The sequence below is a fragment of the Hemitrygon akajei genome, chromosome 14 (genome assembly GCF_048418815.1).
Source record: "Hemitrygon akajei chromosome 14, sHemAka1.3, whole genome shotgun sequence".
Classification (NCBI taxonomy): Eukaryota; Metazoa; Chordata; class Chondrichthyes; order Myliobatiformes; family Dasyatidae; genus Hemitrygon; species Hemitrygon akajei.
In genome coordinates, this window is record NC_133137.1 from 82268507 (window position 1) to 82293824 (window position 25318).

Genomic DNA, 25318 nt, shown 5'->3' on the forward strand with positions numbered 1-25318 from the left:
TGCAGGAGTTTTTAGTTTAATTTTTGCACAACATTGATACAATTGGCCTCAGGTTGATCTCAGATAATGAAGGATAAACATTGCTGGTTGATTTGTCAGAGTCAGATACAGGAGATTTTTTTTTCCCAAGACTGGATTCCCAGAAACAGTCAGAACCATTTCCAAGCTATCAACACTACAAGTTCTGCAGATGCCGGAGAGCCAGAGTAACACACACAAAGTGCTGGAGGAACTCAGCAGGTCAGGCAGCATCTGTGGAGGAGAGTAGAGCAAATGATGGGTCATGTTGAGTTTACTGATTCCAGCCAAAATTCCAGGAGATGTGCAGGATTTGGCTTTAACACTGCTGATCTTAGGGAGATTAAACCAAGCAGGACAGTCTTCAAGCTCTGGAAGGTCACCGATCCCTACCCATTATTAATGGGCCTTGGCAAGCAGACTGGTCATTTCAGGGACAGCCAAGTGAACCAGCCTCCAAGCCTTACAGTTAATGCTGTCGGTAATTTTTGCAGAAGGGATCTCAGATTATTGGACCAAGGCTGGTGCATTATCTAACTTGGACATAATTTGGAACAGACTTTATAACCTTATAAAATAATAGACATCTTGAGCCAAGGCTCCACTAAGTAAACACCCTGCTAGGAAAGGGTTTGTGGAAGTGACTGAGGTGAACTGGTTATGGCTATCTGGACCAGGAGACATCAAGCTATGGGTTTAACAAGGCTAGAAAGAAATGAGTGTCACTCCCACTTTATAGAGAGTCTTTCTACAGTGATAGGTCATGAACGTCACCATGCCCTGTGTCTGGCTGACCAATCATAGCTGGGTGCCCACCAGGATGAAAGAGCAGCATGCAGGGACATACACCCACCTACCATCAACACCAAGTGTCTGGCACTTTAACCCTGCAGATCTGCGTTTGTATTTACCAGAGCAAAATTTAACTTGGAAAGAACAACTTCCAAGAATTGATGAACAACAATAGTAAATGCTGTCAACACTATGCAGTGCAAGGTTGGAGAGGAGATGTGGGTTTTTACTCACTTTAAGTACAAATCCACCTCCTCAGCTCCACATGGCTGAACTTGGGTCAAACTGTCAAACAGGCAGAATTCTCATCAGAAGTCAAGTATTAAATTCCACCAATATAACTGGATGGCTGCTACATTCACTCAATGGCCACTTTATTAGTTACCTCCTGTACGTAATAACGTGGAAACTGAGTGATTGTCCGCGGTCTTCTGCTGCTCGAGCCCACCCACTTCAAGGTTCGAAGTATTTTGCATTCACAGATACTCTTCCGCACACCACCGTTGTAACCCGTGGTTATTTGAGTTACTATAGCCGTCCTGTCAGCTTGAACCAGTCTGGCCATTCTCCTCTGACCTCGCTCATTAACAAGGCTAGGTGATGTGTATGTAGAGTTGGTGGGTGGTGTGGTGGGACAGGTTAGTGGGTGATGAAGTGTTCATCAGCCTTACTGCTTGGGGAAAGTGACTGTTTCTGAGTCTGTTGGTCCTGGCGCAGATACTCCGTATCCTCCTCCCCCATGGGAGTGGGACAAACAGACTTTGAGCAGGGTGGGATATTCATGATATTGCTGGCCTTCTTCTGGAACATTTCTACCTGTGAATCCTTGATGATGGATAGGCAGATGCCAATAGTGTGCTGGACAGTTTTGACCGCCCACTGTCGAACCCGCCTGCTCGCTGCATAGCAGTTTCTGTACTGTGCAATGATGCAGCAGGTTAGGATGCTCTCTACTGTACAACGCTAACCTTAGGCTAGAAGGAATGTTATTTCTGAAGGACCCGTTTACACAAGCGAATGTAAGAATCTGTGTGTTAGTGTATGAGTACCGGGGAATAAATAGGTTTCAAAACATCAAAACCTTAACCACAGAGTGAATGTAACTGCTTGACGTCTGTATTCCTGAGGCTGAAAGCTTGTTCTGCAGAAGGAGATCAGCTTCAATAAATGAAATCTGGTTTTTATTTGCAGACTGTGAATGAAATGTTTATTAGTGGGAAGAGGAGGGATACAGCAGAGTTCCTTCACTGGTCACAGAATAACACTAGCGTTACAGCAAAAACATAAATTAAATAGAAAAAAAACTCAAAGTTCACAGTAAATTTATTATCCAGGTACATAAATGTCACCAAATACAACCCGGACATTTGTTTTCTTGCGGGCATACACAGTGAATCCAAGAAACACAATAGAAACAATGAAAGGCCACACCCAACAGGCTGGACAAACAACTGGTATGGAAAAGACAACAAACTGTGCAAATACAAAAAAAAACAAATAATAATAAATAATAAATATCAAGAACATGAGACGAAGAGTCCTTGAAAGGGAGTCAGTTGGTTGTGCGAACAGCTCAGTATTGGAGTGAGTGAAGTTGAGTGGTTATCCCCATTTCAATGTAACCAAGCCATTGTGATCTTCCTAAATCAAACAGGTTTTAGGATTTGTGCAAATTATATGGAAGTTCACTTGGACATAATGCTGAAGGGTGTCATAATAAATGCCTTTCATACAGTTAAACAAATGAAACGACGTCATTAGAGAATGCTCAAGGTTTGCTAAATAGTACCAACTTGCATAGTTACAGTGTACCTTCTCCTCATCCCTGACTGCCTTTGTTACAGGCTTAACTATTGGCTGGCTTACTTTTATTTACTGGCATAAAACAGCTTGTTTTCGCCCCAGGAACGTTATTCGATAATACAACAGCCCCTTTCCCCAGGAACATCACTTAAAAATAGAGTGGCTCCCCTCCCCTCAGAAACATTACTCGAGAATAGTGTGGCCCCTCCCCCCCAGGAAACTTACTCGAGCGTAGTGGCCCCTCCCCCCAGGAACCTCACTCGAAATAGAGTGGCCCCTCCCCCCAGGAACCTCACTCGAAATAGAGTGGCCCCTCCCCCCAGGAACCTTACTCGAGTTAGAGTGGCCTCTCCCCCCAGCAATCTTACTCGAGAATAGAGTGGCCCCTCCCCCCAGCAACCTTACTCGAGAATAGTGTGGACCCTCCCCCCAGCAACCTTACTCGAGAATAGTGTGGACCCTCCCCCCAGCAACCTTACTCGAGAATAGTGTGGACCCTCCCCCCAGCAACCTTACTCGAGAATAGTGTGGACCCTCCCCCCAGCAACCTTACTCGAGAATAGTGTGGACCCTCCCCCCAGCAACCTTACTCGAGAATAGTGTGGACCCTCCCCCCAGCAACCTCACTCGAAATAGAGTGGCCCCTCCCCCCAGGAACCTTACTCGAGTTAGAGTGGCCTCTCCCCCCAGCAATCTTACTAGAGAATAGAGTGGCCCCTCCCCCCAGCAACCTTACTCGAAATAGAGTGGCCCCTCCCCCCAGGAACCTTACTCGAGTTAGAGTGGCCCCTCCCCCCAGGAACCTCACTCAAGAATAGAGTGGCTCCTTCCACCCCCCCAGGAACATTATTTGAGAATATGCTGCAGGCTACAATCATTCAAGATTAAAAATTTGCTTCACAGAAGTTGCCCTGTGAGGCCACCAGGTACAATACATAGATCTCATCTTGTGTGTTCAGGGAAGAGGACAAAGTTGGGCATTTTCACCTCTCAGAAGGCACAGAGACAATCGAGAGGTAACCAGAAATGCATGAATGAGAAATACGCCAAGTCCTGGAGGACCTCAGTGTGTCAGGTGGCATCAATGGAGGAAATAGGCAGTTGGACATCTTTAGCTGAGACCTGACATGATGACTGTTTATTTCTCTCCGTAGAAGGTGCCAGAACCGCTGAGTTCCTCCAGCATTTTACATGCTGCTCTGTATTGCAGCATCTGCATTGCTGGGGATTAAGGTGGAGAACTTCACTGTCAAACACAAAACCTCACTCAATGACCACACTTGGCACAATGGTTGTGGGTTCTGTAGTTTCCACACTGACTCACTCAGGATGTTGACATTCCGATGTAGTCAGCGGAGATCGAGAGCTAAACCTGGAATTTCATTGTCCGAGGACTGGTTTTTAATTTGACTTGATCATCAAGGAAGTGAATCCATAACCCAGATCTCCTGCGTTCCTGACTACCTTTGGATAATTTCCTATTACTGATGTATACATATATGTTTCATAGTCATCGATATGATGTATCTTTCATTCACAAGTGACGATCACTCACAAATATTATAAGAATCAGAATTGTAGAGCACAGAAACAGGCCTCTCAGCCCACGGCATCTATGACGACAATTGTACTAGCCCATCAACCAACAGTTGGTTCAGAGAAGCAGACAATCTCATGTGGTGGGCAATGGTTTGATTTGTAGAGTTGATTTGAAGAGTGATCTTTCAATAACTGAGGTTAACTTACCCACTGTATTCACCCAGTGAAATCATCAGTTCAAAAAGTACAGCTTTCTCAAGTACAGCTGTTCCACTCCATAGAGTGGTAGTCATTCCCAGAATGTAGGCATAGTAGCTCCACAAACATTCTGAGGAACCCCGTGGCAGGGTGCAGATGATAATACCCGGAAAACTTATCGTGTTTAGGGGAATTCCACACTTGATCAAGTTGTAGAAATGCAGGCATTTCTCATAAATAATTCCTTTACTTTAACGTTATGAGGTAAGAATGGACACGTATCTCACCCTCTGAGCATCACACAGATTTTTGTACCACTCATCAGGGCTGGTACATTGCGCCTTGTTCAGGAGCGGGGTTTTATCATCAAGAAATCAATCTTTTCAGTTCAGAAAGAAAAAAGAAGAGATTGAAAGTACCAAATTTGAACGGCTGGACGAGAACGTCTGAGGTATTAGAAATCCAAAGCAACACACTGAAGATTCTGGTGGAACTCGGCAGGTTAGGCAAAATCTGTGGAAAAGAATAAACAGTCAGGCAGGGACCCTATTTCAGGACGAAGACAAAATGGGGAAGATGCCTGAATAAAAATGTAGGGGGAAGGGAAAAAGGCTAGCTGGAAGGTGATAGGTGAAGCCAGATGGGTGGGAAAGGACAAGAAATCTGAAAGGAGAAGAGAGTGGGCAATAGGAGAAAAGGAAAGAGGAGAGAACTGAGGAGGAAGTAATAGACAGGTGAGAAGAAATGAAAGATCAGAGAAAGGGAGGTGAATTTGTTCACCGGAAGGAGAAATTGATGTTCATGCCATCAGGTTGGAGGGTGACCAGACAGAATATAAAGTACTGCTTCTCCACCCTGAGGGTGGCCTCATCTTAGCACAAGACACATCGGAACGGGAATAGGGATTGGAATTAAGATGTTTAGCTACCGGGAAGTCCCACTTGTAGTGGATGGTGCGGAGGTGCTCGATGAAGTGGTCCCCCAATTTACAACAGGTCTCACTAATGTAGAGGAGACCACATCGGGAGCCTCAGTTGCCTCAGTAACACACACAAAATGCCTCAGTGTGTGCTTACAGACTGTTGTAAACAATTAGGTGCTGCAGTGGTCTTTTCTGAAACCTGTTTTTCACGGCCTGAACTGGACATTAGATTGGCCCATGTTTGCACATTGAACCATTCAGGGTGTTGTCGGCGTAACCACAGGGGTCTAAAAGTAGCTTCACCATTTAGCAGCCATGCATTGATAAAATGGAAGGAATTTCTTAAAAAAATTAATTCTAACTTTATGTGCATTGTTGTGAGAATAGCTGAAATTTCATTAAAATGTGCCGAGTGTGCACGTGGTTACATCTGCTTGTCTGTGTAATTTGCTTCATTTCCTCGACGCTGGACTTTTGTCTTACTTCCTCATTGTCCTTCACGTAAAGGGTTATTGGAAAAGGTTTGGAATGTATTCCTAAATAAAGAGAATGAGGGGAGATCAACTGAAGTAAGATGAGATTTGATGGAGGTATACGAAAATATGAGGGGTATCGATAGGGTAAACGTAAGCAGGCTTTTTCCACAGAGGTTGGGTGAGACTTGAAATAGATGTCATAGCTAAAAGGTGGAAGGTGAAATGTTTAAGGGGCATCTTCACTTGGAGGATGTTGCAAATGTGGAACAAGCTGTCAGAGGAAGTGACAGATGGAGGTTTGGCATGGACTAGATGGACTGAAGGGCCTGTCTCTGAGTCGTGGTGCTCTGTGAGCCTATTACATGTTGCTGGACTGATGTGGGAACAGAGTGAGTGAAGAGACAGTCAGAAGACAAAAGAATTTGACACCTTCAGCAATCAGTGACTCTCTCACCCTCACTTCAAATGGAAGATGCGGATCTTTCAAACGGCTTGACATTATGTGGTGCTCCTCATAAATGGATTAACGTGAAGCAGAGAAAATATTTGCAAAAGTAATAAAAGGCTTTGAACCTAAGTGTAACAGATATAAATGATGTTGTAAAACAGAAATTGAAAATTAATATTGCCCAGTGCACACAGCTGCATCATTATTAAGTCTCCAGCTTTTTGAAAACGAGGCCTGTTTGGAGTTGGATTAAACGCTAAAAATGGATTCAAAACTGGGATAACAGAGGAATGAGAGGGATGTTTTTTCCACAGCTGGTGAGGGCGGTCTTATTCTTTGAAGGAAAAGAAAGGTTAATCATAATACATTTAGGATCAAATTCTGTTGGTCGGCTTAGAAGCTGGATGGTAAAAATTATTAAAGGAAAATAAGCAGGCGTCCCTGTGATATGAAAGAGCTGTGCTACAGACAGGTCAAGTGGGGAGTTCCAGAAGGAAGGTACAAGTTAAAATCCCAACCAAGCAGTGATGGAATTGTTACTTCTGTTGATCTTCTCAGAGGCTTTTGATAAGGCGGCTGGTGGAGAGTTTTTCTTGTAATTGAAAGAATGTATGATAGAGATTAGTTCTGGCACCATTGCTTTTGGTTGCCCATATTAACAGTCTGGGTGTGCATGGAGAAGGTTCAATTATAAATCTGAAGATGCTACAAAAATTTTAATGATATTGTTCGTTGTAAGATCCATGTGCACTAAACACAGGTGATGGGAGCAGGCTTAGGTAGTCATCTCGGTCTGGATGGACAGGCTGAGCTGTAGGTCCCATTTCCATACTGTATGACTATGTTATAGTCATATGGACTCCTAGGTGAATGGTAGGGGTCCACGGCCATCAAAAAGGTTGGGAACCCTTGCTCTATAATCTATGAGTCCTTGTAGATGAAGACCCCACTGTTTATCAGAACTTCTTCAGACCCTGATAATGAAAGCTAGGTCCAAGGGAGTATTGAGGAACAGTGGGATCTATGTCCTACTGCAGACACTGTGTGTCCTCCTCAGGACTACATTTCCTATCAATCTATCAGCCTTCACATCATCAACAACCTTGCACAGAGCTTGCTTCCCTCTTTTCCAGAGTCTCAGAGTTATCAATAGAAACTGTGAACAGTGGCGCTCCCAGCTCTAATCTTTGTGGGAATCTTCAAGAAAAAGCCTAAACCTTGAATCTCTTTTATCAAACTGTGTACTCTGTTGATTAACCATTTCCTCCCATTTATGCCAAAGTCACTCAATGCATTTTAATATAATAAATGTGATTTGGAAAGCTAAATACACTGTTTAGATAGACTGTAATAAATTTGTTGAATTTCCTTCTCACAAACCTGTGCTATTTCAGCCTCATCATTTTAAACTTTTCAGCTAGATGAAGGAGAGTGAAATCTGTAACTAAATTAGATGATCCGCCTTGGTTTTGAACAGCAGAGTAAGGTCAATGGGCAAAATGGCCTCATCCTGCTCCCAATTTATGTTTCTCTGCAGTGCTCAGTTATCACTTCCTAACAAATTGATCCCATCATTTTCCCACTAATCATTTTGTCTGATCTATAATTCCCATTCTCTCCCTCCCTGTCATCCACTGAACCCCACCCTTCAAATTCCAGGGTATTAAACTAACTATCTCTGCAATCACCTCTCTCTGAAGCCAAGAATTTATATCACCGGGTTATTGTTAAAGATAAGAGATGAGGAGAAATGTCTGCCATGGTTGAATTGAAGGGGGGTGTTCTCTGGTGTGGGACACTAAGGTTGGGCTTAGGGCTTTTATTTTGGTTTGAGAAAGATGAAGAAAGAAGAGGTCATAGGATTCAAACCGGAACGGGACCATGATTCAACGAAGCCTGGGGTGAGATTGATTGAGGATCGGTGACCTGGGGAAACTGTGAGCTCCAACTTGTGCACATTAGACTTTTTCATTAAATGGGCCCTTTTCTTTACTAACCCTTTAGTCAAATTAAGAATTATAAAGCTAAATCTTTTAATGGCACACGGTGCATTGTCTGTTATTTTGTGGAACTCATTCGTAACAGGGTAACGAACTACACAGCTGGGGGTTTGGGCAGGGCTCGCGCCTCAAACTCACACATTTAGCGGGGCCAGAGGTTGTCTTCCCGAGACTTGCGCAGCTGAGGAAACCAGGGTGTTTCACTTACTTCACTGTTGCTTCCCAGTTTTTAGTTGAATTTAGCATTTTCCATGGAAAAAATGACAATAACATGTTTGACATATCTCCTTATTCCACTTTGATAAGTGTAGTTCACCACATTCATCCCCAGGGCCAGTGCTGCTCCGGAAACATGTGAGGAGCAATAAATACTCCCCGCTGGTCGAGAGGGTTCACCTTCTACATGCTAACCCCCAGTATGCTTACGTGGCCTTACCTGATGGGCGGGAGAACGCGGTCTCCGTCCGCAACCTGGCGCCCACAGGAGCAGCAGACCACTATCCCGAACATTCCACGGTAACTATGAACCCTGTACCCGAGGTGACACCGCGCACACCAAGCCCTACACAGACTCCTCACGACACTCCTATACCGGGTGTCTCGCACGCGCATATACCAGGCGCCTCGCACACGCATGAGGGATTACTGACGCCTAGTGGGCTGACACCTCCAGTCAGGCCGGAACCAGCACAACCACCGTCTCCGGTGCAATCACCACCGGCACCTGTGCAATCACCATCGGCACCTGTGCTGACACCTCCAGTTAGGCTGGAACCAGCACAACCACCGTCTCCTGTGCAATCACCACCAGCACCTGTGCAATCACCACCGGCACCTGTGCAATCACCACCAGCACCTGTGCAATCACCACCAGCACCTGTGCAATCACAGCCGGTGCTACGTAGATCACAGCAACAGATTCGACCACCCGATAGACTTAACCTGTAAATATACTTGTAAGAAACTTCGCCCCATGGGGACTCTCTTTTAAAACAAAGGAGGGGTGAATGTGGTGAACTACATATACCTGTCTGGACTGCTGACTGCTCCTGTGGTTCCTACCACTGACTGTGGCTCCTCCGATGGACCCCGGTATAAAGGCGATTGGAGCCTGAGCCCTGGTCTCAGTCTCCAGGATGTTGTGTGGTGGTCAATTGCTGCTTGTTCTTTCTTCCAGCCAATAAAAGCCTATATTTCGCCTCATGTCTCGGAGAGTTATTGATGGTGCATCAATAAGGTTCGTGTCTCAGTTGCTGAGACAAACAGTTCACCTTTGCCCCTCTTTTCCTTTGGACACTACCTACTGCTTTCACCGCCATGGCCACTGCAGACTTCTCTTGCTCTTTTCTCACATCCTCCCAGCCATCGGCATCAAGAATGAGAGGCAAACTGATCTCCTTCTCCCAAGCATCAGTAGTTGATTGGCTCATTACTTGATCGACAGCGGTAAATTAAAATGTTAGTGGTCGGTGGAGTGGCTATTTTGGAGGTGTTTTTAAAAAAAATCAAGATTATATGTTTTGGGGGTGGGCTTGTGGAAAGCTTTGCCCAAGATGCTTCAGTGTGAAGAGGTGGAGTAACTGGCCCAGGTGTGGGGAGTGAGAGCAGCCCTTTAAAGCAAAAGGCTCCAGTGAGAAGGTAAAAGTAGAGATAAGGATTTATTTTGTGGCTGATCTTTGCTCCTTGATTCAGCTGATCTTTGCTCCTTGATTCAGTGTAGACAGGATGGTAGTCAAGACAGCGGACTGCTCTTCCTGCAAGAGGTGGGAAGTCAGAGAACCTGATGTTTTCCTTCCTGCTTCCACTGGTGTTTCGAATTTTCATCTTTGTAAACAGTAGGTGGTGCTGATGGTGTAGGTATAGTGGGAGTGACGGCTAGGCAACGGCGCACTGCCAGCAGGCTGCATTCCTTAAAATAGGAAGCTCGTCATCCAATCAGAGTTACCCAGAACAGAACGGTCCCTTCGGCCCAACCACCAAATACTGACCCAATTCTTTGCCCCATCACTTGTTCTGCAGCTGAGGATGTCTTGGTGGAACAGATGAACATGCCCGAGTGTGCACAACGTGATGCAAAGAGAACTGTGTGCACCAGAGAGGGATGGGCTCACACCCAAGTCGTAATCATTACTGTAAACAGTAACTCATGGCCCATGTCTGGGTTTTGCTGCCTCATGCAGTTACATCACCTCAGACTGCTGATACAAGGAATGTGCTCAGTTCAACAAGGTTTCAGGAGAGGAAGTCAACAGGTGTAGATGTATAAAGTTATACAACATGTCCATACCGAGCAGGATGTGTAACCACGCTCATCTTTTGCCTACCTTTGGCCCATATCCCTCGAAACCTTCAGTGCTTGTGCAGCTGTACAAATGTCTTTTAAGCATTGTAAATTCACCCGTCTTTAACACCACTGGCAGTTTGTTACATATCCCCACCACGCTCTGGGGGAAGGGAGGGAAAAGAGGTAAAAGCCCTTCAGGACCCCTGTAAGTTCTACTCTCTTGCCTTAAACCTGCCTTTTGTCCCCTATTGTGGGAAAAGACAATGACTATGTCCCTCATAATTTTTTTAAACCTCTAAGCTCACCTCTTGGCATTTTTTGCCCTAAGGAAAGTGACCCAGCCAATCCTGATATAAATCTCTCTCCTAATAATTCAAGTCCTCCAGTGCTGGTTATATCCTTTTTTTTTGTCTGTATCCTTTCCAGCTTAATGACACCTTTCCCATAGTATGGTAACCAGAAATGCACACATACTCAAGTGTGACCTAACCAAAGTTTTGTCCAATTGTAACATGGCTTCCCAGATCCTTTATCCAATACCAGAACCAATGAAAGCAAACATACCAAGCACCTTCTTCACCAGCATGTCTACCTGTGTTGTATGTACCTGCACCCCTAGATCTCTCTGTTCAATACTCCTCAGAATCCTGCCTTTCACTGTCCTGGCCTGCTTTAACTTCCTAAAATGGAATATGTCTGGATTAAGTTGAACCTGCCATTTCTTGGTCCACTTTCCTAGTTAGTCTATATCCTCTGGTAACCTTGAACAACCCTCTTTAATATCACTGGACCACAATTTTTGATGTAATTGACAAACTATTTATACCACCTATATTCTCATCCAAACCAAGTGGACCTCCCACTGATCCCGGTGGTTACCAATGCACATAGACCACTAATCTGTAAAACATCCCTGGGCTATCACCCTCTGCTTCCTTCCAGCAAGTCAATTTTGTATCCATTAGGTTCACCCTGGATCCAAAGAGTCTGTGCGCTGCTAATGGCAAAATGCTTAACAGTGTTGATGAGCAGAGGGATCTTGGCATCCAAGTCCATTGCTCTCTGAAAGTGGCTACACGGGTTGATAGGGTGGCTGAGAATGCAAATGGCATGCTTGCCTTTATTAGTCAAAGCATTAAGTTCAAAATTTGAGGGGTTATGTTGCAGCTTTATAAAACTCTAGTTAGGCTGCATCTGAAGTATTGCGTACAGATCTTGTCGCCCCATTATGAGAAGGACGTTGAGGCTTTGAAGAGGGTGCAGGAGAAGTTTACTAGGATGCTGCCTGGTTTAGAGGGTATGTGCTATAACAAGAGATTGGACAAATTTAGGTTTTCTCAGAGTATCGGAGGCAAAGAGGAGATTCGATAGAGGTTTATAATTTTATGAGAGGCATAGACAAAGTAGACAGGGAGTATCATTTTCCCAAGGCATGCATTTAAAGTGAGAGGAGGCCATTTCAAAGGAGAGGTGAGGGGTAAGTATTCTACACAGAGTTGGAGGGGGTGGTGCCTGGAATGCATTGCCTGGGGCAGATACATCAGGAGCTTTTAAGAGATGTTTAGGAAAATGGAAGGATACGGACATCGTGTAGGCATAAGGGATTAGTTTAGTTGGCCATTTGATCACTAATTTATTTGGTTTGGCACAACATTGTGGGCTGAAAGCCCTGTTGATGTGATGTACTGTTCTACGTTCTTCCAGACCAGCCTACCACGTACTTCAGGATTTCTGAATAAAGGTTAACTAGCTTCCTGAGGAAGCCAATTCCACCTCCCTTTCCAAGAGCCTCCCCAGTCCCCTCCTTGATAACGTGTGAAATCATTTTACTTCAATCTGTTTTGTTCAAGGCTTAGTTTACATACATCTTGATATTTTTAATCTTATTCTCACATTACATGTCAGTTTTTAAACTGCAGCATCTTTGCCTTGTGTTAAACAAACGTGAAGTGAAAGAGTGCTGGCTATAAACGTGTTGGAGGGTGTCCTCCCCCCCTCAGTGCTGATCACCACTCGCTGCCGCGTGTACTGTGCCAACCAGGTGGGGCTGGGACAGGCTGTTTGACAACGGTTGGACCTGTTCCCCCAAACCAGAGCCAGTACTCTGTTAGTCAGGACCTTTTACCAGCTGCCATCTAATCACAGCCCTGCCGGCCGTCCTGGATCATCGGGAGCGAACTGTATCAGGATTCTGCCATGGTGCTTCAGCTGGGACTCTATGACTCGCGGCTCGTGGGCCACAGAACTACGGCCTCCACTCACTGCTTAGGGCACAGGAAGTGCAGAGGAAACTGGTTCAGGCCAGACCATCGACATGATCAGACGGTCTATCGTCGATCAGCTTCTATGCTCAGGCGGTTTCCTTAAATGTTGTACTTCGATCAGGATCTCCCCACTGTGTAAGTGAATCAGAACTGAGTTGTTGAAAAGTTATTCAAAATCAAAAATGTTATATCTCTCTTTAGTCCACACCATTTCACTCCAAACTACAGTTCACTGATTTATCCTGCTCTCACAACTAAACCGTAAAAATATCAACTACAATGCCTCCTTTTTCGGTGCATTTTTTCTAGCCAACTGGATCCCTTGTTTTTTTTAATAAATTTTTTTATTGAATTTTCAAATGGTTACAGAAGGAAAAAAAATTATCAACCCTTTCCCCCTCCCCTTAATCCCTCCCCCCTAACATGTCCCTGTAGAAAGAGAAAAAAAAAGAGAGAAGAAAAAAGAAAGAAAGAAAGAGCGCCTGGATATTGGAAGATCCCCACATGCTCCATGGAGTTCATAATAACTTTAGCATATATATTTCTTTCTTTCCCCAAATAACCAATAATTTTATCTTCGGAGCACCTATATATTTAATCCTATCTTTTGTAAATAAGGGCACCAAATTTTCAGAAATATTTCATATTTATCTCTTTTAAGTGTGTTTCTTGTAAAAAAAAAGCTATATCTATTTTCATTGTCTTTATATATGTTAAAATTCTTTTTCTTTTCACCAGTCCATTAAGCCCATTAACATTAAAACTTTAAAAATTCAGTAAGTTAGTCATTATTTTTAACAGGGTTACTCCAGTCTATAGTAATACCTAACTTTTCAACTTTCGTAGTACCTTGGGGAATCTTTTTAAAATTCTCCGTGTTGCTATGTGTCTCCCCTCTGATTGTCCAGGCAAAGAAAGAAAGATTAAAGAAAAATAGATTATAAAGAAAAAAAACAAAATACCCTCTACTAATGTTGTGAATAAAAAAAAACACAACATTACCCCCCTCCGTTGTACGGGTCATGGCAATCGCCATGATACACACGTGAATCCCGTAGCAATCGATCCGAAGTTCCCCCAGCTCCCCATAACATAAAAAAGTATATATAAGAGAAGAAAAAATAATATCACTACTCTCAATTAATATTTCTCAAATTCTTACCTTTCTCCCCCTGTATCATATAATTAAGAATATATTTAAATATCCTTCTGTCCTTGACATCCATCAACTCCATTCACTGTCCCTATCTTCATCTTTAATCTGTTTCACTTTTAAATCTTTGGCTGTGGTTAGCGAATATTTGGGAGTTCTTGTGCAAATTCTTCCGCATCCCGATAATCAGTAAAAAATCTTCATTTTCCATCATCCAAAAAAATTATCAGGGTTGCCAGATGGCGCAATATAAATTTATAACCCTTTTCCAATAAAACTTTTTTCGCTGGGTTAAATTCCTTCTTTCTCTTCAAAAGGTCATAACTTATATCAGGATAGAAAAGAACTGTTTTCCCTTCTATCATCAATGACTCATTTCTCTTTCTGGCATGTTGGGCAGCCACCTTCAGGTTCTTTTCTTTATCTTGATATCTTAAGCATTTTATCAAGATTGATCGTGGGTTTTGATCAACTTGAGGTCTTGATCTTAAGGCTCTCTGAGCCCTTTCAATTTCAATTAACTGGGTTCCTTCTTCCATTTCCAAAATTTCCGGAATCCATTTTTGAAAAAAATTATTGGATCCTCTCCCTCCATATCTTCTTTAAGTCCAATAATCTTAATATTATTTTGTCTGTTAAAATTTTCAAGTACATCCACTTTTTCCAACAACCGTTTTCTTTCTAATGTCCAGGCAGAAATATTATCTTCCATTTTATTCACTCTATCAATGGTGTCTCCCATTGTTTCTTCCAAGTTTTTAATTTTCTTATCCATTTTGTCCTGTCTTTTCATCATTTTATCAAACATAATCTTCATATTTTAATATCTTTTTTATTACTTTTAATGCTTTTAATTCATGCATTATTTGCACCAAAGATTATTTTATGTTTCCAATACCACCTCCAACCTCTTCCTGTTGTTCTTCTTTGTTTGTCTCTTCATCTTCGTCTGATTTATCCAGAGAATCTGATTCCACGTCATATTCACTTTCACTTTCAGTTCCGATCGTAGCTGGGATTTGTAGTTTGGGTTGCTCGTGTTTGTGCATGCCCCTTCCTTCACGCATGCACAATTCCTTTTGCTCTTTTTTTTGGAAATGGCTGATGTTGCTGTAGTTTCCTGTTCTGTATCGCCAGAGGTAAAATACACTTGAGCCTGAGGCTCTTTCATAGCGGCCGGCCTTGATTCTTTTCCAACTTGTGTTGTCTTCAAAGTAGTAGTTTTCTTCTGCTTCTGTTTAGGAGACATATCTTAAGACAATCCTGAGTAGTTTATAAGTAATTTTTAAAAAGTATTTACTAACTTTTCTTCACTTAAACATTATTTTACTGGTTTTTTACGGGAGAGATGGATTTCCACGTCTCGATCCTACGTCATCACATGACGTCCCCCAATCCCTTGTTAAAAGGTTTCTGTTTTATATGAAAGTAATATCTGGATATATCAGTGTAGCATGGTCATGTAGCAGCTATTGTAACACTATTACAGCACCTGCAACTCGGGTTCAATTCAGTCACCGTCTGTAAGGAGTTTGAACGTTCTCCCCAGCACCGCTTTGGTTTCTTCCGGGTGTTCCAGTTTCCTCCCACATTCCAAAGATGCAAGGTTAGCAGGTAATCGGTCACATGGGCGTAACGAGGCAGCACGTGGTCATTGGGCTAAAAAAGCCTGTTACCGTGCTGTATCTCTTAATCAAAAAAAAACTAAAACTATTTACAAGTGGCAGGGTGACAAGTGATTGAGGGTAATGCTGTGGCAATGAAAGGTTTCAAATGCCCGTGTTGTAGTTTAGTAAAGGATGTAAAATGTAGAATTTTACAGTCTTAGAACTCACCAGCCCGAAGGATGTCAATATTCAGACTCCAGTCTCTTTCAGTATCACCAGCTCGCTCCTCTTTACAGACAAGGAGCTGTTCCTGCAGTTAGACACAATGAAGACATACTGCAGCTCGCCTTCTGTGAAAGTCTGTTCCCCAATCCAGGCCATGCTTCTGCTTTGAGCAGACCAACATCAGATCCTCATACTACGCAGCAGGCTTGCCACTGTGACTATTGTGTCTCTGTTGTGGTCCATAACAAGGACGCCTTGCAAAAGCTGAACCCTAAAAACACTGGAACTCTGAATTAGAACAGAAATAGAGCAAGTTAGGCAGCACTTACAGACAGAGAGACAAACATTATTTTAGGCTGATGATGCTTCGGTATTTCTGTGGTACAGGGTGGGTTGAAGACTTTGCTGCAGACCTATTTCATGCTGACAAATTGTTCGACTTAAACTGTCCTGTTTTGGTGAAAGAAAGGAGGCAAATGGCCAGTCCAGTTTGGGTACTGGTCACCAGAGAGTAGAGTGCCAGGTAACTAGGTATACACTGAACTGCTGGTACTGGGCTTCACCAGGGACACTGAAGTTCCACATCAAACCATCCTCATTGCAGGTGACATTCACTGATGTGATTAACAGGACAAAGCAGACCATCGTCCTCTCAAACCTGCCCCTTCATTCAATAAGGTCGTGACTAATCTAATCTGCTCGTCCCAACCCCCAACAAGCAACAACCTGCTGCCCTCACCCAGAAATTGTTTCTCCACACGCTGACTTTTGGAAGATAACACTGAGTTGCAGCTTCACAGTTAGAGCATTCATTCCAACAATCCAATCTCCCTCTGCTCTTGTCTTTCATAAATCAGAGCTCCTGTTGCAGTCCATAGAGACTAACAGACACTCCTGGGGCCTCACCATCTGCAGCTTCAAGCCAACATAAATCTGATCAGTAATGCACTTGAAAATGGACTCTTATCGACCTGTTGACTGATGCTTTAAATCACTGATGGAAATAAACAAGTACAGAGAACCTGAGGGTGAACTGAATGGAGGCAGAAATAGAGTATCTGGCCCAGTGAGCCTACACCACCATTCATCATGGTCAAAGCTGACCCACCTCAGCACCTTTATCCCGCAATATTCCCAAATCCCTTAATCCATTCAATATCCAGAAATCTATTGATCCCTGTGTAGATCAACTTCAATGACTGAGTCCCTACTGATTAACCAGGACAGAAAATTCCAATGATTCTCAACTCCCTACCTGAAAAACCCCCTCCTCCTCATCCCAATCCCAAACAGCCCTGCCCTAGTTCACAGACACTGCCGCCCTGTTCTAGATTCCTCCACCCAGGGGAAACACCCTCACTACCTCCTCCCTGTCAAGCCCTTTGATGAGAGCATCATGTTCAGTTCTGATCACCTCATTATCGGAAAGATGTGGAAGCTTTAGAGAGGGTGCAGAGGAGATTCACCTGCCTGGATTGGAGAGCATGTCTCGTGAGAAGTTGAACGAACTAGGGTTTTTCTCTTTGGAGCGCCGGAGGATGAGAAGTGACTGGATCGTAGTGTACAAGAGGGGTAGATAAAGTGGACAGCTGACTCCTTTTTCAGTATGGGGTAGATGTCAGTGGTCGCGTTTTCACACAAAGTGGTGGCCACATGGAGCGCACTGCGGGGGGAGGGGGAGGGAATTGGAAGCATTAAGGACATTTCAGAGATTCAGGCCTGTTGGTGATAGGAAGACGGTGGGCTATGTGGGAGGGAAAGTTTAAAACATTATGGCTCGATGGGCCTGTACTGTTCTGTGCTATTCTGTGCTCGAGATAATCTCTCACGATTTATGAACTCTAGAGGGTACAGACCTCATTGATACAAACTCTGTCCATGTAACAGAGCCTATTGTCCCTGGAGCTAATGTGCTGAATCTTTTCTGCACTCCCACTGACAGACGCATGTCCTTCTCTGTGCACCCTCTGATGGGTGCGCATTTGCTAGGATTAAGATGGCAGCACTTCCAGAGGAACGTCTGCACAGATGCAGCAAATCGAAGCTCGTCAGCTTGCTTCTGTGGAAAGAGAGACAATCAAAGATTCAGGTCAGAACAGGGGGCACGTGGAGGGGGCAGAGCAAAGCTCTGGAGGGTAGGGTCAGTGAGGGGCGTGCTCACAGTTAGGAAGAAAGGAGGTGGCAGGGTGCAGGAGAGGACTGAAGACAGGAGTGAGGCTGCAGAAGGGTTGGCCTCAAAACGTTCGGGGCAGCGAGTGTACAAGGGTAACAGGTCAATGGAGTATAGATGTAGGAGACATAGAAGTGAGAATAAGGCAGGGGGTAAAGATTCTGTGTTTGAGACACACGTGTGCCTGTACACATGTATCTGTGTACACCCGTCTGCCCACCTGTGTGCGAGCATTCATGCTCATGCATCACAGAACAAAATGAGAAATATAAATTGCGGGATCTCCCCTGGGGACGCATTTGTCTCCCCTTGTGAGAAGTTTGGACCTTTGGGTACTTTGAAGAATGGTTGTTTCCTTAAACCTTGAAGCAGCTCCCTCTGGAATTAATGATGTGCTGAACAAGATAGGGACATTTTATTTGAGACAGAACCTTTGTGTTGGAGAAATCGTTATTAAAAAACCATCAGCCAACCTGCTCACGCACTCAGGTCTCCTCCTTATAAAGAATGACCGGCCTCTTTCGTTCCAGTGGCGAGCTATATATCAGCCGGCTGTACAGAATCAAAGAACATCACAAAAATAAAGCATATGTGGTGTAAACAAGCAAACAGATCCAGAAAATATTGGATACACTCTGCAGGTTAAGCAGAACTTGAAAGGAGAGATAGACTGAGCATTGCAGCTTGAAGTATATAAATCCTAACAAAGGCTCTTTGAGCTGAAAGGTTCCGTCTGTTTCTCCTCCCACCAATGTTGCCTGATTTGCTCAGTGTTTCCAGCATTTTAATATCAGGTCAGCAGTATTTAAATTTCTTTTACAAGTAATTCTGAAATGACTTATGCAATTTTTTTCCAGAAAATATTTATGCACCGCTAATGAGCCCTTTATCCCAGGTAACCAGTCCCATAAAATTCACAAGGGCACCTTGCAACGAACGGATGTAGGACACCCACTGAGTGACAGTTGCATTGGAAATCTGAGGTTTCCCCTAACCCATGGGATCTTGGAGCTGGTGTCTGTGCTATGGAGACTGTTCTCTCAAGGTCAGGGGTGGCTACCTGGTGTTCACCCTCAGTCACTAGACACTAGAATACTACAGCACGGTACAGGCCCTTCGGCCCTCGATGTTGTGCTGACCCATATATTCCTTTAAAAAAAGTACTAAACCCACACTACCCCATAACCCTCTATTTTTCTTTCATCCACGTGCCTGTCCAAGAGGCTGTTAAATACCCCTAATGTTTTAGCCTCCACCACCATCAGTCTTTGCTTCTTTTCCAGAGTTGTGGGAGCTGAACAGGACCAGGGTGTTCCAGGGCTCCCGGAGAATGGCAAACCTACAGACTATGCTGCTGGATGAATACCAGGAGCAGCTCTTCCTCGGTGCCAGAGATCTTCTCTGCTCACTCAGTCTGGAACGCATTGATGAGGATTATCGAGAGGTGAGGCAGCTCCGACGGGGAGGATGGGGTGCGCTCTCTCTCTCTCTCTCTGCGGATTCCCTCATTGATTCCTTTGCTGAAACATGGACCTCATTTCCCCCTTTGAGACACCTTCACATTTTGGAAAACAGTGGTTAACATTGCAAGCTGTCAGGTAGTCCAATAGTTTATGTATTTGAGTTCGAAATGATCTGTTTAGTGGGCTGCACAACTTCAGTTATGCCTCATAAAGAGTACATTCCTCCACACACTCTGCGCTAATTCATGCATACACATCCCACCAACAAACGTACAACCTGCATACAAACAAAGATTATTTAATGCCATTGGCCTAGAAACCCATTTGAATCCAAAACTGTCTTGGCAATAGGAGGCTCGAGATGTGAGTAGACCCTGTCACTGAAAATAAACACAAGATTCTGCAGGTGCTGGAAATCCAAAGGAACCTACACAAAATGCTAGAGGAACTCAGCAAGTCAGGCAGCATCTATCAAGAGGAATAAAGAGTCAACTTTTCGGGCTGAAGACGATCAAAAACTATACCCAAGTATCCGTTCCAAAAGTTGCCCTATCTCAGATGCAAGACACATCAGTCTGTCATTTCCTGGCTTACCTCTATTGCCTTCTATAAACAAAGGACAACATTGTCTACTCTCCAACTCTCTGAGAACTCACCTGTAGCTAAAGAGGTCTTTGTCAATTTCATTGCTGGCTTCCCTTAAACACCTGGGATAAATCCTGCAGAAATCTCCCCCTTAATATTCTTCAATAGACCGAACACCATCACCTTGATCCTAACATGCCTTTTGAAGTCAGCATGTCCCACACTGATCTCACTGTCCTCCATGTTTTTCCCTTACAGATAGAAACGAAGGATAACTTTCATGGGGTTATTCTACTGGTGTCCAAATAGTCAGTGGGATTTGGAAGAGCAAATATTGAGATAAAGAGCAGCGGGATATAAACTCACTAGGTTGTAGTTGTGGGAGAAGTTAACTTTCCCAATGTTGATTAGGATTTCCTTAGTGTAAAGAACTTGCATAGGGTGGCATTTGTTAATTACAGGAGGTGCTTTCAGAACAGCAGAGTCCTGTACTCAACCTCAGGTCAGAGAATGAGGACGGACAAGTAGTGGAAGTTTCTAAGGATGAACCCTTTGTGAACAGTGACCACCCTCCAGTCAGCTTTAGTGTGGTCATGGCAAAGGGTGAGATTGACCCTTGACTCCAGGTCTTAAATGAAACTCAATTTTCTGCTTCTCAGCCCAGCTTTGTGTCTTGAGGTGAGAGGGAGAGATATTTAAAGGGGACCTGGGTGTAAGTTTTTTAAGTGCTCAACTGGAATGAGTTGCCGGATGAAGTAGTGAAGTCGTAGATTCATATAGCAACCCACCAATGCCGACTGTGTTGCCTAGTGATCTAGTATCATGATTGGCCCACGGCCCTCTACACTTCTCCATCCATGTACTTATCCAGATGGCTCTTAAATGTCCCTAATGTGCCTGCTTCAACCACTATTTCTGGCAGTTCATTCCAAATTCACACTACCCTTTGCATAAAGGAACTGCTCCACCGTCCCTTTTAAATCTCTCGACTCTCATCTTAAACCTCTGCCCTCTTTATACCCCTCTATGATCTTGTAAACTATCTCATCACCACTCTGGTCTATCCTGATAGAGGGGGTACAAAAGGCCTTTGGGCAGGTACTCAGATTGGAAATGCACAGAACGATGCAGACCTACTTGCAGGAGATGGGATTAGCGTTGGTAGTGTGGACCAGATGAGCTGGAGGGGTGGAGGGGCCAGTTTCTGTGCTGAACTCTTCTATATACTATTTTATTTTGTTTCAGAAACATTCCAGCTCCCTTATGAACTGTGTGATTGTATCCAAGCCCACTCTCCTCCCCACAGTGCTCAACTACTCCTCCACACAGCAAACCTTTTCCTCATGGTCTCTTTTGATTTCTTTGCCAACCATCTTCTTCCTGCTTCTGGAATCTTCTCCCAAGAGGAACAATTTCTCTCTCTAATCCATAGACATCTTTCATAACTGCCTCTAACAGCCTCCTCTGTTCCAAGAGAAACAACCCAACTTTTCCCATTTATCCGCAGAACTGAAGTCCCTCAGCCCTGCAGTCATTTCAAGAACTCTTCTGTTTCCTCTCCAAAACCTCACATTGTAGCTGAAGACAGGTGGTACTTTAGCTAACAGCTACTTCTCTCCCTTTGACTCTGTACTACATACAGTTTGTGACAGACTTTACCTCTGAGGTCAGCTACAACCTATTAGTTGAACTGTTCTGCTGTTTCCTGATTTCCCAGAACTATGTGCCTGCAAACACAGCTTTAGCACATTAAGCTGCAAAACATTTCTTATCAATACACTCTGCCGGAAAAGCGTTTGTAAACTTAAAATGTTTATTTAATCTATTTCCCCAGTGAAAGTGAAGGAACTGAATAAGCAGCAGACTATCTCACAGCCTGGCCAACTTTCTTTCCTCAACTCACACCATCGAGAGTAAAGTTCTGCGAGCTAATTCAATATCAGATTGAAAGAGTGCAGAGAAAGTTTACATAGATGGTGCCAGGATTTGAGAACGTGAATTGTAGGGAAAGGTTGCATACTTTAGGACTTTGCTTTCTGGAGTTGAGGAGAAAGAGCAGAGATTTGATAGAGGTGTACAAAACTATGAGGTGTATAGATAGGGTAAATGCAAGCAGGCATTTTCCACTGAGGTTGGGTGAGACTAGAACTACAAGTCATGGGTTAAGGGAGAAAGGTGATATATTTAAGGAGAGCCTGAAGGGATCTTCTTCACTCAGAGGATGGTGAGAGTGTGGAATGAGCTATCAGCAGACATCGTGGATATGAATTTGATTGCAATGCTTAAGAGGTACTTATATAAGCACCTACATGGATGGGAGAGGTATGAAGGGCTGAGATCCAAGTGTGGTCGATGGGACTAGGCAGAATAATAATTAAGTACAGACTAGATGGACTGAATGGCCTGTTTCTGAGCTGTAGTGCTGTATCAGTCTAATTTAATGACAGAGTCCTTTGAAAATGTCATATCACAATGCTGGAAAGTGATTGGGCATTTTCTGGGACCAGGGTAAGTGAATGTTGTGCAGATACAAATCACCGAAGACCTGATGAAAAATGAATAGTCTTGAGGGGCTGAATGGCCTTTTCCTTTAGCTGGGGTTCAGTTTATTTTCTGCAACATGGAACTTTAATTGTCAGGTTTACCCTGTTACAGTGATGACTCAATACCGGGAGCAGTGGTTGACTATAAGCTGATTTGGTTCACTGAGGACATGAAAAGGTTTCCATCAGTGGACAGGATCACTGGCAGGTGGGAACTGCAGGATAATGGGTCTGCTGGGAGAGTGGCCTGAATCAGTTTTAGAATGAGGAATTCAAGTGTAAAACTAGAGTCTTCGACATAAAGGCGATTACAGGGATATGAAGTAGAACAGGTTAGATTAAAGAGCAGCGCAAGGCCTTTAAATCTTTCATAATTTGAAATGAATAACCATTTGATTAAGAAATATGGACTCCACACAAGATGAGATATATCTGCGGTTTAGTGATAAAAATATAGGCAGTGAGAAAAAGTTAAAAATTGTGGTGAATAGCAATCAGCCTGAGAAACCAGCCAAAGACACTGGAAAATCAGAATCATATTTTTGATCGCTGACTTACAGACAGACAGACATACTTTATTGATCCCGAGGGAAATTGGGTTTCATTACAGTTGCACCAACCAAGAATAGTGTAGAAATATAGCAATATAAAACCATAAATAATTAAATAATAATAAGTAAATAATGCCAAGTGGAAATTAGTCCAGGACTAGCCTATTGGCTCAGGGTGTCTGACACTCCGAGGGAGGAGTTGTAAAGTTTGATGGCCACAGGCAGGAATGACTTCCTATGACGCTCAGTGTTGCATCTCGGTGGAATGAGTCTCTGGCTGAATGTACTCCTGTGCCTAACCAGTACATTATGGAGTGGATGGGAGACATTGTCCAAGATGGCATGCAACTTGGACAGCATCCTCTCTTCAGACACCACCGTCAGAGAGTCCAGTTCCACCTCCACAACATCACTGGCCTTACGAATGGGTTTGTTGATTCTGTTGGTGTCTGCTACCCTCAGCCTGCTGCCCCAGCACACAACAGCAAACATGATAGCACTGGCCACCACAGACTCATAGAACATCCTCAGCATTGTCCGGCAGATGTTAAATGACCTCAGTCTCCTCAGGAAATAGAGACGGCTCTGTCCCTTCTTGTAGACAGCCTCAGTGTTCTTTGATCAGTTCAGTTTATTGTTAATTCGTATCCCCAGGTATTTTTAATCCTCCACCATGTCCACACTGACCCCTTGGGTGGAAACAGGGGTCGCCAGTGCCTTAGCCCTCCTCAGGTCCACCACCAGCTCCTTAGTCTGCTCTTAGGGATGTGAAATCTGTGATGTTGTGGGAACAATTCAGTTTAAAGACGTAAATGTCTGTAAATTGCAAAATATAGTTCCAATAAAGGAATAATGTGCTAGTGTTTATGAGTCATGGGCTAATCAGAAATCTAATGGCAGAGGTGAAGGAGCAGGAAGCGGCTTCCCCCTGAGGTAGTAACATGAAGAGGGTTGATCTGGATGGTGAGGGTATTTAATTATGGACACTGCCTTCTTGAGGCATCGCGTTCTGAAGACGTCCTCAGGGGTGGGGAGGGTTGTACCCATGATGAAGCTGACTGAGTCTACACCCTTTGCAGCCTCCGGAACCTCCAGACCAATCGGTGCTGCATCCGGTCAGAATGCTCTCCATCGAACATCCATAGAAATCTGTAAGAATCCTTGGAGACGTGCCAAATCTCCTCAAACTGCTACTGAAGCAGAATTGCAGCCATGCCTCTTTCACCGTGAAGGAGGAGAAAATGAAACAAAAGAATAAACAAGTTGGCAGAGCTTGTACAAGTGCACAGCGAGGAAGAAAGTAGCAAAGGTTCGTAGCTGTGAAGCTGATTCAGGGGAACCATTATCAAGGAATAAGGAAATCAAGTCAGAGAGTCAGAAATGTATAGCACAGAAACAGGCCCTTTGGCCCTTCTGCCGTGCCAAACCATTTAAACTGCCTACTCCAGAAGCAAAAGAAGTAAATTATATCAGATTTCACAAAGATATAAAAGGCATGACAGAAGCCAGCACTCAATAGAAGGAGGAATCTGGGTCAAAATCCACTTTAGCCCCTTCCGGTAAGATGGTAAGCGGCGACTCTTAACGTGTAGCTCCAATGAAAGTTATTATATATTCCCATTTACAACTACTACAGGAGGAATCCACAGTCACGAGAAATTGTTTTTTTTAAATGTATATACTCATTGTGATTTATAGCTTTTGCTATTATGTATTGCAATGTACTGCTCCTGCAAATCAACAAATTTCACAACATATGCCAGTGATATCAAACCTGATTCTGATTCTGAAAAATTCTACATAAAAGTACTGGCCAGTTTTACTGAAACCAACGAACACACTGGTGGAGGAAGTCAGCAGACGTGAAGGGAACTGGACAGTCAACGTTCTGGGTTGAGACCCTTCACCTGGCATGAAAGGTAGAGGGGAGGTGGTCAGCATACAAAGATAAATAGCAGGAATGGGCCAAGATTTGACAGGTGATAGGTGGATCCAGGTGAGGAATGGTGATAGGGAAGGGGGAAGGGAATCGTGACAGAGGTTGGGAGGTGAAAGGGTATCCAGGAAAGGAGGGATGACAGGCAGGCTGGGGAGGGGAGGGTGGGGAAACTGGCAGAGACTGGGAGGTGAGATTGAAGGAGACAAAGAACTGATGATAGTGGAATCAGATAGGAGAGGAAGGTGGAGCATGGAACCAAGGTAGGGAGGTGAGAAGGGCAGTTAGGGACTGGGAGAAAGGAGATGCAGTGTGAGAACTTTGTGGGTGATGGGCAGTTG

General features: G+C 43.9%; 1 protein-coding gene across 1 annotated transcript in view; it reads left to right on the forward strand.

Annotated features, from left to right (window-relative positions):
* Positions 1 to 25318, forward strand: part of LOC140738737 (semaphorin-3E-like) — a 157564-nt gene that overhangs the window by 39029 nt on the left and 93217 nt on the right. The window contains exon 2 of the mRNA XM_073066478.1: positions 19183 to 19343. Within this exon, the coding sequence (XP_072922579.1) occupies positions 19183 to 19343 (161 nt within the window). The remainder of the gene's footprint in view (positions 1 to 19182; positions 19344 to 25318) is intronic.